This window comes from Bos javanicus, chromosome 4, assembly GCF_032452875.1.
Source record: "Bos javanicus breed banteng chromosome 4, ARS-OSU_banteng_1.0, whole genome shotgun sequence".
Classification (NCBI taxonomy): domain Eukaryota; kingdom Metazoa; phylum Chordata; class Mammalia; order Artiodactyla; family Bovidae; genus Bos; species Bos javanicus.
The window spans coordinates 32,619,682-32,636,857 of record NC_083871.1 but is presented as its reverse complement, the minus strand read 5'-3'; the positions used below and the strand labels follow the sequence as shown (position 1 = coordinate 32,636,857).

General features: G+C 40.8%; 1 protein-coding gene across 2 annotated transcripts in view; it reads left to right on the top strand.

Moving 5' to 3' along the window:
* Positions 1–17,176, top strand: part of IGF2BP3 (insulin like growth factor 2 mRNA binding protein 3) — a 145,011-nt gene that overhangs the window by 33,307 nt on the left and 94,528 nt on the right. For both annotated transcript variants that reach the window (XM_061413705.1, XM_061413704.1), the window contains exon 3: positions 7,174–7,222. In XM_061413705.1, the coding sequence (XP_061269689.1) occupies positions 7,174–7,222 (49 nt within the window). The remainder of the gene's footprint in view (positions 1–7,173; positions 7,223–17,176) is intronic.

Below are 17,176 nucleotides of genomic sequence, written 5' to 3'. Positions count from 1 at the left end.
GCTTGAACATCTGTAGACTTTGGCATCTGGCCAGCAGGGCCGGGGGTACTGGAACCAGTCCCTTTGAATATGGTGGAAGGATGACTGTAATCAGCATGGACATGTGGTTTATTTCTCTTTCCAAAAAAATGTATATTGTCTAGTTCTGGCCTAGAAGCGATGACCAGCCCAGTATCAGTGAGCATTCTAGTGACCAGGTTGTGTTTCAGTATATTATTTCTGACTAAAAGGAACCAGTGTTTGTAGACAGAACTGGTTGAAGATGGTGGCCGGAAGTATACAAATTGGAACCTGGATAATCATAACAAAGCAGACAAGCTCCCAAAGATTACTGGAGAGCTGCATCATTTCAAAAGATGCAGGATCTGTGTGTAGAAGCTTCTACTGATTAGCCAAAGATGGGGGATTTCGTGCAGTGGGTTGATAAACACAGAATATCCGTGCATACATAATGCTGTGTGTGTGCGCTAAGTCACTTCTGTCGTGTCTTGACTCTGTGCGACCCTATGGACTATATAGCCTGTCAGGCTCCTCTGTCCATGGATTCTCCAGGTAAGAATACTGGAGTGGGTTGCCAGTGCCCTTCTCCGGGGGATCTACCCTACTCAGGAATCAAACCTGCGTCTTTCATCTAACCTGCATTGGCAGGCTGGTAGAAAATAAGCATTTAGCCGTCTTTGGACAATGCCAGGGGACCAATTCATTATTCTGAAAAGTTTGAAATAACAATGTCTTTGAACTGCAGAAAGAGGACACTGAGATGAGGGTTTGCATGAAGCTGGTTTATTTTGGCGATGGTTTCAAGAAGCAAGAGAGAGGGAGTGGAAAGAGTGAAACGGAGGCTTGGGAAAAGCCAACGAAGGGCACTTTATTGAGGCAACAGGGCCTTTGAGACATGAACAGGTAGGCCTCCCAGGTGGGAGAACAAGGGCATTTATCTACTGGTTCCCATGTTCTCCTCTGTAATCTGCAGGTTGTCTTCAGGGTTTCATCTCTCCTCTTCCTCTGGACTATCCTTGAACTCTGCTGAGGCTTGGGTGAAAAACCTGAGGAAAAACAGATGCCTAAGGGGTGCTTCGGAGAAGGCAATGGCACCCCACTCCAGTACTCTTGCCTGGAAAATCCCATGGATGGAGGAGCCTGGTAGGCTGCAGTCCATGGGGTCGCTAAGAGTCAGACATGACTGAGCGACTTTGCTTTCACCTTTCACTTTCATGCATTGGAGAATGAAATGGCAACCCGCTCCGGTGTTCTTGCCTGGAGAATCCCAGGGACGGGGGAGCCTGGTGGCTGCTGTCTATGGGGTCACACAGAGTCGGACACGACTGAAGTGACTTAGCATAGCAAGGGGTGCTTAGGGATAGAAGAAGGAGGACAACTTCCCTGTGCCCAGGGCTGTCCCACAGTGGTGGATGAAATCAGAGATGAGCTAGGGGATGTGATAAGTGGCACAAAACCCTCTGCTGCAGAAAGGAAAGAATCAAATGTTTATCCTGCTTTCACTCTATTCATTGTGGTTCAGAGTCTCCAGATATGTGATAAAGGAAAGTTGTTCTTCATGGAAGAACTCCAGGTAAATTTAAAAAGTATGGAAGGCATGATACAATGCTGCTGCTGCTGCTAAGTCGCTTCAGTCGTGTCCGACTCTGTGTGACCCCATAGATGGCAGCCCACCAGGCTCCCCCGTCCCCGGGACTCTCCAGGCAAGAACACCGGAGTGGGTTGCCATTTCCTTCTCCAATGCATAAAGGTGAAAAGTGAAGGTGAAGTCGCTCAGTCCTATCCTACTCTGAGCGACCCCACGGACTCCAGCCTACCAGGCTCCTCCGTCCATGGGATTTTCCAGGCAAGAGTACTGGAGTGGGGTGCCATCGCCTTCTCCGATGATAAGATGAGGAAATCCATTTTCAACCTTGAATGAAACAGTGGATTTAGGGACTGATCATTAGTGACTGCAGCATCACAGAAAGACAGCCAGAGATAATGTATCTTTTCATGGAAGTACACAACCTCTCCCTGACCAACAAAAATCTTCAGGTCCAACTAGCACTTTTATAGGGTCAGAGTAACATATTAAACACCATGGGGAGTGTAAGTAGCAAAATCCAGGCAGTGAGAAACCAGAAAATGGCAGGTTTGTGTGTGTTTTTTGTTTCCTGACTGAGTGCAGCAGTGTGTGCATGGGACCTTTTGAAGAAGTTAGCCGTTATCTTCATTACCTCCACCATAGTTTGGCCTCAGGTCAAACAACAGGGGGTTTCCCTTGTGGCTCAGCTGGTAGAGAATCCCCCTGCAATGCGGGAGACCTGGGTTCGATCCCTGGGTTGGGAAGATCCCCTGGAGAAGGGAAAAGCTACCCACTCCAGTATTCTGGCCTGGAGAATTCCATGGACTGTATGGGGTTGCAAAGAGGCTTCTCTCCTTGCTATTCTACTTGCTATTTGTCTACTTAAAGAGTAACTTAAAGACAAACTTAAAGAGTTACTAAAAATACTATTTTAAAAGACATGAGAATGACAGAATATATGGGGATGATGGTTACATTCTGGGAGGTAGGCATCAGGGAAGAGCATGGTAGTTTCAATTGTCTTGTTCTAATTATTTGGGTGGGTGGATTCATATATGTCTATGTTTTGTATTAACAATATAAAGATGTTATGCATCTGTGTATATCAAATTCAACATAGCAAACAATTATTAATATTTAAAATGACTCAGAATGCAATGAATAAAACCCAGAATGAGTTATTTGTACAAGATTTATGACCTTGACCTTCAAATTAATAGCAAGAAAATGTAGTGAAGGGATTTTCTTGTGTCAAACAGACCTTAAGAGACAGCTACTCTACACATGTGGGCATATTGTTGGTATCTTGATATAATCAGGTCAACTGTAAAAAGATAGCAATTAAGCAATTGGAAATAGAGTAAGTATTCTGTACCTAAACAGCATATTAAAAAGCAAGACATCACTTTACTGAGAAAGGTCTATATAGTCAAACCTCTGGCTTTTCCAATCATCATATACAATGTGAGATGAAGTGTGTACAGTTGGTTCAGCAAAAAGGCTGTGTGCTGAAATATTGATGCTTGTGAATTGTAGTGCTAGAGAAGACTTCAGAGTCTCTTGGATTGCAAGGAGATCAAACCAGTCAATCCTAAAGGAAATCAACCCTGAATAGGAAGGACTGACGCTGAAGCTCCAGTGCTTTGGCCAAAGACCCTGAAGCTGGAAAAGATTAAGGGTTAAGGGGGTGACAGAGGATGAGGTGGTTAGATAGCATCACCTACTCAGTGGACATGAGTTTGAGGAAACTCAGGGAGATAGTGGAAGACTGAGAAGCCTGGTGTGCTACAGTCCATGAGGTTGCAAAAAGCCGGACACAGCTTAGTGACTGAACACCAAAAATGTTCTGTTCTGTTAAGGAATTTTTGTTAATCATTTTAAGAAACTATAATGGTGATAGTTATTTTTAAAGCAAAAAGGTCCTTTAGTAGGTTTTTCCAGATGTACGGTAGCATGACAGGTCGTGTATGTGGGATTTGTTGGTACACATTTGAGTAGAAATAAATAAGATTTAGGTAGGTAATCATACTTGATAAACTGATACAGGCATATGGAGGTTGATACGATTTCTCTAGTTTGGTGTCAATATGAAAATTTGTATAAAATCAATTTAAATCTGTACTATTTATTACTAAAAATTTTGAAGATGCCCTTAGAAGTCTATATGAGTTCTATTGGCTCTTAATCCTGTACTTAAACCAGCTTTTAATAAATAGTGAGTACTAGATTTTACAGAAACTATTTCAAGCATAATAAGCATTTTTGAAAGGTTAAATGGAAGAATTCCCTGGTGATCCAGTGGTTAAGACTCTATGCTTCCAGTGCAGGGAGTGTGAGTTTGATCCTGATCAGGAAACGAGGATCCCACAGGTTGAGTGAGTGGCAGGCCAAAAAAGAAAAAAAAGGTTAAATGAGAACTTAAACTTTACCTCATTTTTCCCTGTTGGCAGAAAAGCCTTAAATTAAATTCTATATGATTAACTTATAGATTGTGTGGAAGTTTTCTTTGAAAATAGCACAGGTGGTTAACTTCTTTTTCTCCTGTTTCTGGTCTCAAAAACCTGAAAGTTTTCTTTGAAATAGCACAGGTGATTAACTTCTTATTCTCCTGTTTCTGGGGCTGTTGATCTTCCCACTGTAATTTTCTATATTCCCACTGTCTTCCCACTGTAATCCCACCATGATTTTATTACATCAGCTGTAATAAAATCACTGGGAATGTTAGTAGTTTCTGCATGGTGGATCTGTGAGTCTTGTGTTTTTGTTCCCCTCTCTGTATTATAACAAATGTTAATTTAACTATCAATTGAGTGCTTCTCAGCTGCCAAACAGTGCTCCAGGCTGTGAATGCGACAGTAAACAAGACAGCCTAACGAGTCCCTGCCCCTATGGGGTGTGATCCTTGTAATAATACTTGGGTTGTGTTTTAGGAGGAGGTGAAATGCCAGCTTATTTTGTTGGTAGTTAAAATTAAACTCTAATGATTCGGTAATCACAGAGGAGAAACAAATACCAGTATCTGTTTTCTTGACTCTTAGGTATTTAGAATCTAATTTAAATATAACCCAATTCTGAAAGCTCAGATGGGAGATGGGAGCTGGGAAAACAAAGTCGGAAAACATAGTTCTAGATGTCAAAACTCTATGCTGTGCTTAGTCGCTTCAGTCGTGTTCAACTTTTTGAGACCCCATGGACTGCAGCCCACCAGCCTCCTCTGTCCGTGGGATTCTCTAGGCAGTAATACTGGAGTGGGTTGCCATGTCCTTCTCCAGGGGATCTTCCTGACCCTGGGATCGAACATGAGTCTCCTGCATTGCAGGCGGATTCTTTATCTCTGAGCTACCAGGGAAGCCTGTCAAAATACTAACTTTATGAAAATAATCCTGATGTTTGTCTAAAGTGAAACTTTAGAGAATCAGATAATGGAAACTGGACAGTCAGTTAAGGGAAATAATTATTCTGGTGTAACTTCTAATAAATAAATAGGTGTCAGATGTACAATTTGAAGAATATGTGGGGAAAACATGGCTAATGGATTACTTCTAATGAACAAAAAATGGTGTCCTATTTAAAGAAATTCTTGGGAGCCTTGTGAAGTAGGTATTTGTTCTTGTAATAAAGAAGAATTACCTGCTTGGTGACCTTAACTCTGTGTACACTTTTGTGTGTGCATTGGGGAAATTTCTTTAGTAATATATATACCCATATATATACACCCAGAAACAGAGTCCACTAGGATTGAATCCTGGGTTTCTTAACACTGTGCTGTTTTTTCTTAATGTGTCAGTTGCTTAATTAAGACCGATTAGTACTTGCAAATGTGTAGTAAATAATTCTTACTTCTTAGTTACCCAGGCTGAATATTTACACAATGTGAGTAACTTTTCTGCTTGCTAAAGCAGTACATGGAAGATTTGAAATCTGTGTTTTAGGAATACTTTTATTAGGGTGTGTTTTTTTAAGGTTTTTATAGAAGAATATAAAACTTATACAAAGACAGAGATACAGTATGCCTCCAGCAGCTTAAATAGTTACTAGCGCATGATTTATCTTTTAAACAAATTCCAGGATAGGATGTGTAAAATCTAAGACTACACGGTGTTTGAAAATGTTTTCTTAAATTGACATTCTCTCACTATCTCTGATACTTGCCCTTGGTGATTATGCTTTGTTTTACTGTCTAATAAAAATAATGTAAAAATGATTTTCCTTTCATCCTCTATTTTATGATTACAAACAGGACATACCTGAGTTTGGCTAATTACCATGCTAATATAGCGTTCCCTAAAGGCGGGCCACAGCCCATGGGGTCGCCAGGACTCAACCTCGCGACTGAACAACAGCGAGGGGATAGGCAGTGTGGTGGCGTTCATTTAAGTTTTGTGATGAACGGAAAAGAACTATACTATCAATGTAGTCTGCGCTGAGGTACCTAGAAGTGGATCATTGGCCCTGGAAAGGGAAATTGACTGTAGAGCTAGAGGTTAATTATTTCACTTGAGATGTCATGCCCAGTTGCTAGTCTCTTTTTAAAAAATAGCTGGTTGACTTTAAATTCCTTTCCCTTGTAAGAGGGTGATTGGTGTGTGGTGTCCAGAGTACAGTCTCACATAATTCGTGTTGCTTCCTTCTTTCCATCCTTCCTCTCTTACTCGGATAGTTTTGAGGAGGGAGTAGAAGAGGAGGAGGTGTGTAGTATAATAGTTTTTATTATTTTACAAAGTATATATTGTGTTCTATATACATAGTATATATATAGGAATATGTGTAGGCATTGAAACTCAGGTGTGGGATTTTTAATGTTTTTTTTGTACCCTGGATTCCTTTGGCAGCCTGAAATGTGTGGACCTCTTGGAATATTTTTAAATGCATAAAATAAAGCACATAGGATTATAAAGGAAATTATTTTGAAATACAGTTAGAAAATGTTAAAGCTAATAATAACATGTGTTTCTTAACATACATAAATAACAAGTTGTAGCAACACAGCTAACTATCACAGTAGTGAACATACAAGATCTGCAACACCTTAATGTAAAATGAAAATGCCTGACTTATTTTAATGTCAAGAGTACAAGCCGTGTAATTCTACTGTGGTTTAATTCCAACATTCACTATTGAAGGTGGCTAAATATCACTTAGGGGATAGTGAAAATAAATATGACCCCCACCCGTCTGCACCCCACCGCTCCTGTCCACCTTCGTTGAATTCTGTCCATGAATCCTTTGGCTGTGATCTCAGATTAAGAACATCTGGACTAAGGCTTCGTGTTCTGGGATGCTTGCTTTGAGGCTAAAGGGTTTGAACTTAGCATACAGTCATTAGATGAAATGTGTTCACACATTGTATCTGCCAGTTTTAGTGGCTTTTAGAGTAAGCCACAACAATCCAATGACGCTAGGTTTCCAGTGGTCTCAGTGTGCATCTTGTGATTAACTTGGTCTCCTTTTTCTTTCTTGGGCTGTGTGTTCTTAGTATATATTGGTATGTAGTTAATAAATATATCTTAGGTAGTTTCAAAACATCCATGTTGGCTATAAATATCTTTTGCTTTTATGTTTTTTTTTTTTGTTTTCTTTTAAAAAACATTTTAATTCTTCTGCAGGATTCGGAAACTTCAGATACGAAATATCCCGCCTCATTTACAGTGGGAGGTAAGAACTTCTATGTTTAAAACTAAGATTTTAGTATCTAAGCCTGTTGATGGTTTTTCCGAAGATTTTCCTCCTCTTTCCACCTCTTGGATGTGCTTGAACACAATCCTTCTCTATTATGGTCTTTGTCTTGCACTGGGCTTTTCTTTGTAAGGGTATATTACTTCTTTGAAAACAAATCTGCTCTTTGAGGTACTTTAAGAAATTGAAATAGGTTCTGGTATAACTGGGCAAACTTCGTCATTCAATCACATCCCACAGAATCTTGTTTGAGATCTTTCTATGAGTTTTGCTCATTGTATTTAAATATGAAGTTCTCTGGCAATCTTTTTAAAAAGATAAATACTGCTATTTATGCTTTATTTTAAAATGTTACTGTGCTTTCTTTTGCTCAGATGGTGGCACTGTGGTAACTGTATATAAACCCAAATCTTTTAGCACAGTTGAATAGCCTGTGTCAGCAATTTCCAAACTATGTTGATGATGTCAAGGTGAGAATTTGAGAACCCAGTAGCTGAAAAGATAAAAGAAAATGTCTGTTGACTCTTTCAGATAATGGAATGTGAAAATTCTTAAAACCTACTTCGGAGATGGTAGTGCAGGGAAAACTGCTCAGCTTTTATGTATTTTTAATATAAAAATCAGAAGTAACTAGGTTTGTGTGTTTAACATTAGTTTTCTAAAATGGCATTTGAAGAGACTCTGAACTATAACCTTCATCAAAATGCAAAGAATGGTTAAAAGATTGAGTTGGGTCTCCAAGTCCCAGTTGGTAACAGATAGCTTATGCTCACAGTATTTTGCAGCACATGTATTTTCAGAACAGTATTACTGAATTTAATCTTTGCAGGAGGACTTGATTCTTTGGTCTATCCTGAACATTTTTCAAGTTACATAATGTATAAAAGGTATATTTTGTAGACAGAATCAGTGACTTCTTAGGTTAAACTCAATGCATTTTCTTGTTTTAGTTTAACATTTGTTTAGGAAATTCAGTATCTTGATGGGTGGGTCCCTGAATCGAGTGTTATGGTATCAAGATTACTGGTTTAATCCCAATTTTTATTAATTTATTTTAAAGTGAAGTATTGTTGATTTACAATGTTGCATTCGTTTCTGGTATACAACTAAGTGATTGAGTATTATATACACACACATATATACATATATATTCTTTTTCAGATTAGTTTCTGTTATAGGTTATTTTGTTATTGTTTAGTCACTGAGTTGTGTCCAACTCTTTGCAACCCTATGGACTGTAGCCTGCCAGGCTCCTCTGTCCATTGGATTTTCTAGGCAAGAATACTGCAGTGGATTACCATTTCCTTCAGGGTGTCTTCACCCACCAGGGACCAAACCCGTGACTTCTTCATTGACAAGTGGATTTTTTTACCACTGAGCCACCAGGGAAGCCCCTATAGGTTATTATAAGATACTGAATATAATTCTCTGTGCTACGCAGAAGGTCCTTGTTAGTTTATTTATAGTAGTGGCGTCTGTATTCATTAATCTCTTCATTTTAATATGGGCAGCGTTAAATGTGATTTTGTATCTGGGAACTATATCTGGTTTAACGGCTTTCGATGAAAGAGTCAGGTGGTGGCAGCCACTTTTAAGTGAGTTACTAGTGTACTAGCATAGCATCTGTAGGCAGTGGTTGTTGCCTTATACTTCATCCATCCTGTTGCTTCAAATTTCGCTCGCAGTGGATTCTCAAGCATTGTTGATTGTACTTTTGGTGGCTTCTCAAGCTTTCAGTTCATTGCAGTCTTCCTTATTCTGGGTAAAATTTAATCTCTGATAATAAATCTTTATTTGTCATATCTAACTTTTTCTTTTATATTTCATTTCCCCTCCCCATAGTCCTTTGAGGTGAAGTAAAGTTGGAGACATTATCTCCATTTTCAATTAGGCAAATATGGGCCCACAGGGTTCAAAGAACTAAGTAAGAACAGATACAGAATTTAAAGAAGCATGGATCTAGACTTTGAAACTCTTGACCTTTGATCCCTTTGCAATTTAAAGAGTGGTTTGAAATACTGATTAACAAAATTTATTGAGGGTTTGTCAGAAGTAGGATGAACTGTTGGGATTTTTGCTTTCCTTGAAGACTTGAATGAACACCATCTGTTATTTCCTTTCTGAGGAGTCAGATTTTTAAGGGTCTTTGTTTTCAAACTTTTTATTTTATACTGGGGTATAGCCGATTAACAATGTTATGATACTTTCAGGTGAACAGTGAAGGGACTCAGCTGTACATACACACGAATCCATTCTCCCCAACGCTCACCTCCCGTCCAGGCTGCCACATAACGTTGAGCAGAGTTCCTTGTGCTGTACTATAGGTCCTTGCTGGTTACCCATTTTAAATATAGCAGTGTGTACATGTCCATCCCAAACTCCATAACTATCCCTGCCCCCCCACCCCCGGCCTCTATAAGTTTATTCTCTGTCTGTGAATCGTTTTCTGTATCTAAGTCTGTGAGTCTCTTTCATTTGTATCATTTCTTTTTAGATTTCCACGTGTAAGGGATGTCATACGATAGTTCTCCTTCTCTGACTTCACTCAGTATGACAGTCTCTAGGTCCATCTGTGTTGCTGTAAATGGCATTTTTCTTTCTTTTTAACGGCTGAGTAATACTCCATATGTATATGTACCATATCTTTGTCCATTCCTCTGTTGGTGGACGTCCGGGCCGTTGTAAACGGTGCTGCGGTGAACACTGGGGTGCGTATATTCTTTTGGATCATGTGCTTCTCTGGACACACGTGCAGGAGTGAGATGGCAGGGTCATGTGGCAGCCCTGCTGTTAGTTCTTAGGGAGCTCTGCGCTGTTCTTCACAGTGGCTGCATCTATTTAATTCCCACCCGCAGAGGAGGAGGGTTTCCTTCTCACCCTCTCCAGCATTGCTGGTGGGTTTTTTTGATGATGGTCATCCTGACTGGTGTGAGGTGGTATCTCATTGCAGTTTTGATGTACATTTCTCTAATAATTAGTGATGTTGGACATTTTTTCATGTGCCTTTTGGTCAGCTCTGTATCTTCTCTGGAGAAATGTCTATTTAGGTCTTCTGCCCATTTGTTTATTGGGTTTTTTGATGCTGTGAAGCATCATGAACTGTTCATAAATTTTGGAGACTAATCCCTTGTTGCTCACATCATTGCAAATGTTGTCTCCCAATCTGTGCATTGTCGTTTCGTTTTGTTTATTGTTCCCTTTGTTGTGCAAAGGTCTTGAGTTTAAGTAGGTCCCATTTGTTTATTTTCATTTTTATTTCCATTATTCTGAGGAGTCCCTTTGTGTAACACTTGGTTTGTACACCCTGACTGTGGCGGTCGTCTCATGCCAAAGCCTTATAGAAGGTGAGGTTTTGCACTTACAGGTTTGAACTCCCTCTACAATGGAGAAGTTAGACTTTGACTCCACTAATTAATCTAAGAGTCACTATATGGAATGACCAGACATTGCACATTTCCTGACTTGATACAATAGGAAATATATAGCAACACAGATGAAATACTCTTGTTAAAAAAATAAAGGTTTAAGTGGGATTCAATGTCAATCTGACTTTTGAGTTTCTAAAAAGTATGGAAGGGAGAGGCACCGGTGAAATGATGCCATGAAGAAACATAATAGCCAACTCCAGTATATGGGACATTGTACAGAACAGATGACATTATTTACTCATCGAGCGATGGCATGTTAAAAGGGAAGGGTACTGTTAAGGAATGAGACTTACGAGGATAACAAAAAAGCAATCACACACCTGAACCTTGTCAACAGTCTTGAAGGAGCAGCATGGAATATCTTGAAAAGCCTGTTTTTTGCAGAAGGCTTTTGGAGTCAGACTTACAATTGTATCCCAGCTCCACTACTTACTAGTTAGGGGATGTCTGAAGTGATTTTTAAAAAATTCTTTTAGTCTCATTTTCTTCCTTTCTAATATGGGGATAATAATAGCCACTTCATTGAATTGCTGTGGACATTAGAAGGATTATATATGCTTAAGCCCTTAAAAAATGCTTAGTACATATAAGTGCATGCTACATTTTTGCTATGATATGAACAACGAATTCATTTCCTCCCAGCTTTAAGTTCTTGTGCTTAACTCAGATCCAGCCTACAGCACAACACAGAAGACCACTAGATATCACACCAAGAGGAATTTAATGTGCAGACTTACACAAGTGCTAGTTACACAAGTGCTGAACGAACAGGATGGAACCCATAGATACTGGCTGTAGAGAGCAGTTACACCCTGAGCTGAGTGGGGAAGAGAGGGGCCAAGGGAAGAGGCTGAGGTTATGAGATACCAGAAGCTGGAACGAAGGGCTCAAGTAACTGAGAATGAGCAAAGGGATGCTCCCTGGCTGTGGCTGGTGGATGAAGCTGGTTCTGGGGATGCCCAGAGCATCTGGAGTCTGAAACCCATTGCTGTTAGGATGATGCTGAGAGGAACAGCTGATTAATGGGGAAGAACATGTGCCATCTCTTCTTCCGCCTTCCATTTTCCCTCTAGTGCCTTCTTTTTTGGATATTTTAAATTTTTATATATGTATGTACGTATTTGGCTCTGCCAGGTTTTTAGTTGCAGCATGTGGGATCTAGTTTCTCAACCAGGGATCAAACCCACGCCCTCTGCATTGGGAACATGGAGTCCTAGCCACTAGACCACCAGGGATGTCCCCCTTCTAGTGCCTTCAATCAGCAGAAACCAGTGGGAAACCGCTGACAAAGGTGCGACAGGGTGCAAAGTCCCAGCCCCCAGCATCGCAGAGTTGAAAGGTGAATTTGGAACTAAGAGCTTAATATCTAGTCAGAGCTCCGTCTCAGAAGCAAAAATCCCTCCCTTATGCTGCTAGTGCTCTTCTAGGCTGTTTTCTGTGAGGTCCTCAAAGAAGTGGCAGATCTGGGACCATGATGCTCTGAGGCGCTTTATAAAGTCTGTAACTGGATTGTTAGTGATCCTTATACCACTGTGATAGCTTACTTTCTATTTCTTATTTATAGTGTCTTTACACCACTATATTCTACCGAATGACACAGGGGGACTCGGGTTCTTCGGATCCTGCGTGCTTTGTGCGTCATGCTGGGGCTAAATGATTTCTAGCCATTTTGTTTTGGATGATGATAAAGTGTACTCAAGGACTCTGGAGTGGCTAAATGTTTCACTAATGTGTTTTAGTAGGTAAAATATGGGAAACTTAACTTTTGGAAGTACCTGCTGCCAGAGAGGTGAAAGTGAAAAGTGAAGTTGCTCAGTCGTATCCGACTCTTTGCGACCCCGTGGACTGTAGCCCGCCAGGCTCCTCCGTCCATGGGATTCTCCAGGCAAGAATACTGGAGTGGGTTGCTATTTCCTTCTCCAGGGGATCTTCCTGACCCAGGGATCAAACCCACGTCTCCCGCATTGCAGGCAGATGCTTTAACCTCTGAGCCAGAGAGGTAGGTTTGTTTTTTCCCCTAAATATGTGGCATGTAGAGGGAACTAGGAGAAACTGTTTCCTCTCCACCTCCCACCCTGTGGCCTTTTCTATTTAAATCAGTTGACTTCGTAAAATTATTTTTTTGGGAACATAGTTGCTTTACAATGTTGTGTTAGTTCCTGCTGTACAGCAAAGTGAATCAGCTCTACGTACACATATGTCCCCTCTCTCTTGAATTTCCTTCTCATTTAGGTCACCACAGAGCATTAGTAGAGTTCCCTGTGCTATACAGTAGGTTCTCGTTAGTTATCTATTTTATACATAGTATCAACTATATATATATGCCAATCCCAATCTCCTAATTTATCCACCCCCACCCCTTGGTATCTATACACCTGTTCTGTACATCTGTGTCTCTGTTTCTGCCCTGCAAATAAGGTCATCTGTACCATTTTTCTAGATTCCACATCTGTAGGCTAATATATGATGTTTGCCTCCCCACCCCCCCACCCCTGATTTCACTCTGCATGACAGACTCTAGTTCTATCATGTCTCCTCAAATGACCCAGTTTCCGTCCTTTTTATGGCCGAGTAATATTCCGTTGTGTACATGAATCACATCCTCTTGATGTGATGAGATCCTACTCATCTTTTAATGAAGCATCTGGGCCTTGAGGCAAAGGCAACATTCTGCATTTTCCAGCAAGTTGTAATTTTAAAGTGTGCATTTCTGAAGTATTTTTCAGATCACATATTCAAAATTATGTGATATTCAAGCCACCCTCTTGGCTAAAGTACTTGAAGAGTAGATTTGTGATGTGACCAGAACTGGAAGGGCTCCTCTAGAGATAGATGGTCTTGATGGTGGACAGATCTGTATCCTCAGATGCCTCAAGAGACATAGACATGATTTATAGGACAAGGATTTAAGGGTTCTTGGGCAAACACCAAAGAGGTGAGGAGGGGATAGAGCCCCAGCAGAGCACTTGACTTTAAACAAACACCTTGAGAATCCTTTTTCTTTTGCCTTTCTCAATGTCTTAAATTGGTCCCATTTTCTGAGTTTAAGGAGTGTCTTTCTTCATTTAAAAAAGTAAATTGCCAAGGCCTCAGGAAAGGGCTTCTTACAGTTACTCCTCATCTTACTATCTTAATACTACTCTCCAGTCAAGGTTACTAGTACTTACAACATGTTAAAAGGGGAGACCTCCCCTGAAGGGAAGTGTAAGACCCATTAATTACCTAAATGAAGTGTCTGTAGTAAAGGGCAAGTTAGGTTCTTATTTGGGGGTCACGTATTGAAAGTAGAATAATGTTTTTTCACAGAGGTTATTGTCTGGGAAAATACACTGAGCTGTTGGGTGATGGTCTGCTCTTGCCTGGAGTGACTGTATTTTCGGAGGCAGGATTTTGAATATGTGATCTGACAAATACTGATGGGGAATGCATAGATGACCAGTGCAAGTTCGGTGTATGAAGCAGGGCACTCAAAGCCAGTGCTCTGGGACAACCTAGAGGGATGGGGTGGGGAGGGAGGTGGGAGGGGGTTTCAGGAGAGGGGGATACATGTGCACCCGTGGCTGATTCATGTCAATGTATGGCAAAAACCACCATAGTATTGTTAAGTAATTATTCTCCAATTAAATTAATTAAGAAAAATTAAAAAAAAAAGAAAATTACAGTTTGTTGGAAAATGAAGAATATAAGTTGGTTTTATCTCAAGGCCCAGATATCAGATATTTCCTGGACTTCATTGAGGTGAGAAGATGAATATCTCAGGAAGAAACTCTGAAGAGGTTTCCACAGTGTAAAATTCATTGTTCTGCCACGTTCATTGTCTGGTGTGATGGAATAAAGGAAGTAGGAGCTGTCTCCTGGTCTAAACCTAGGGAAGTAAAGGGGGGCCCCTTCATAGCTAAAGCATCCTCAGCTTGCATCCAGGCTTTTGACATAGCACTGGATTAGCCTCTGGTTCTTGGCATGGAAAGCAAGTAGCCAGTACACTGAAAATAAAAGCCCAAAGTTTTAAGTTGAACATTGTAATATAAGATATTCTTTGCTTTTTTTTTCTCAGCAGAGTCATCTTAATTTCTCTTTCAAAGGTCTCTTTGGTTCTTCTGTGTAAGCTTAAAGCAGTTTTTGGCAGTAAGTGGATCTTGTCGGAAATCTTGAAAGGCTTTTTCTGTAGGGACCTAGGATTGTACTAAACACTTTCTTTATTGAAAATCTTAGGCTTGTTAGTTTGAACGTACCTCCTAGTTTGGAGAAATTTGACTTCTAGGGCATAGGGAATGTTAGAAAGCCTTGCTTCCTTCAGTGATTAAAAGACGTTTTTTTCCTCTGAAGTTCGGGGGTGGGGAGTGTGGCATTAGTGTAAGATGTAGTATGAAGAGGCGAAACTTCCCTGTAAATTACACTGAAGTGAGTCCTGGCCACTGTGGTAAAAGGGCACAGGGAAAAACTTCAGGGTGATGCCCGCATTTCAGACTGTACTGAAAAATGCACTCCGATCAGACATCTTCTTGTAAGACGAGGCAAGTACTTCTAATGGAGAAATGCTTACTAATGAGGGTGAGTTGTAGATGTTAGAAATTTCCATATGATTAATAACAGTTTCTTAAAGCTGGTAACATCTCAGTGAAGACTCTTTATTTTCTTTCTGTGTGGACTCTGAATATAGTAAGAAAGACTGATATTAGGAGACCTCCCTGAATTCACTACTGGGATATAGAAGTAGCAATGTCATTATGCTGTGTGCTGGCAGAAGAAGGGAAAACAAAAGGGTTTTTATTTAGAAACAAGAAAGGAAGCAAGAAAGTAGTGATGCCTTGTTAACTAGTCTGGGTGGAAATAAATAATAGCATAGTTAGAAGCATAGCATAGAATATTAGCATGGCATAGAAATAGCTCATAGCACTCCTTCATGGGAAGACTTGGATGACTGTGTGCTGAGAACCCGACTGCCTGAGAGACTAGGTTTGGGTGGGGTCACTTCCAAATGAAGAAACTTAGGCAGGGGCCTTGGAGTCTGTGAGGTGAAGTCCGCAGTGAAGGCTGATGTCCTTAAAAGCACAGGATTTGTCATTCATATTCATCTCTCATAATGCTGAGTCCTGTTTGGTGCCCTGATCAGTGTGGTTTGGTGCTGCGTGGTCCATGAGGGGTATGCGAATAAATGCCGTACAAAAATTAGATGAGACCAAAGCATCTTAAATACAATCAACAACGTAACAAGGTGAGGTCCTTTAACTCAAACAGCAAAAAAATGCCTGTAGAAACTTGGGGTTTACATTTAAGCATGAACTGAGCAAGAAGTCATAGGCATTAATGTGAAATATATCCATAGCTGTTTGGTCTGAAGCATAAATGACAACCTGGGGAATTGGCCTCTGAAGGGTGGAGGGCAGTCTTGTGGGACTGAACCCTTAACCTGCGAGTCAGATTCTATCTACCTGTGTCAGAATTGAGAAAGTGTCAGAATTGAGCTGAGCGATCGGACACGCATCTAGTGTCTGAGAATTGGTTATTGGTGGTGTGGGAAACACCCCCTCCACGTGTTGGACTTGGACCTAGCAACCCAAAAGAGGAAGTGTATTCTAAAACAGTATTTTATCAATGTATTTGGCTGCACTGGTTCTTAGCTGCGGCCTGCGGGATCTAGTTCCCTGACCAGGGATTGCACCCAGGCTCCTTACGTTGGGAACACGGAGACTTTAGCCACTGGGCCACCAGGGAAGTCCTGAAAGAGGAGGGTTTGTTGGATTGTTTGAAGAATCATCATGGCTTCAGTGAATTTGAGTACGAAGAGTTGTTAGAAGTAGTTGATGTCTATCAAATAATTTTGAAGGGATGTAGCGGGCGACTGAGACCGCTGACACTGCCAGGTGATCTTTCTTCCTCATGGCTTGACTCTGAGGACTGGCCATAAACCGCTGACACTTACTGAGCACTAACGTGCCAGTCTTTCTGGTCCTGATCTGCTGAATTGACTTGTTTTAATCTTCACCACAGTCCCATGATCTTACTTTACAGATGAGACAGCTGAGGTCAGAGAGGTGAAGTAATTTGCCCAGGGTCACGCAGCTGGAAAGTGGTAGAGTTTCTGCTCTTAATCAGGTTACTCAAACAGAACACTTCCCCTGAAAGGTAAGTTTCTATTTCTTGAAATGATCATCACTTATTTGCTTTCATCATGCCCCTGAAAGTTTGACAGTGAACCCAATAGAAACTGGATCTTCCCTGGGTCTGGAGGAAATATATGGTTATGTGCAATGAATGGGCTCAGATTATTTGGGGAAGTTATTGGTAAACTGTTCTGTTTAGCCACCTGTAGACAATAGAGTTCTTCATGCATCGTTGCTCTGGGAGGGCCAGACTTTGCCTTGTTTGAAATGAGCTGGTGCAAGTTGTTCGGGGAATACCAGCCCTGGATGATTGGTGTACGAGGCGTGTGTTCGAGGCGTGTGTTCTGGTCCTAACCAGCTCCCTATCTGTGTTTGCTCTGCCCTTGCATGTGATGCCTGGA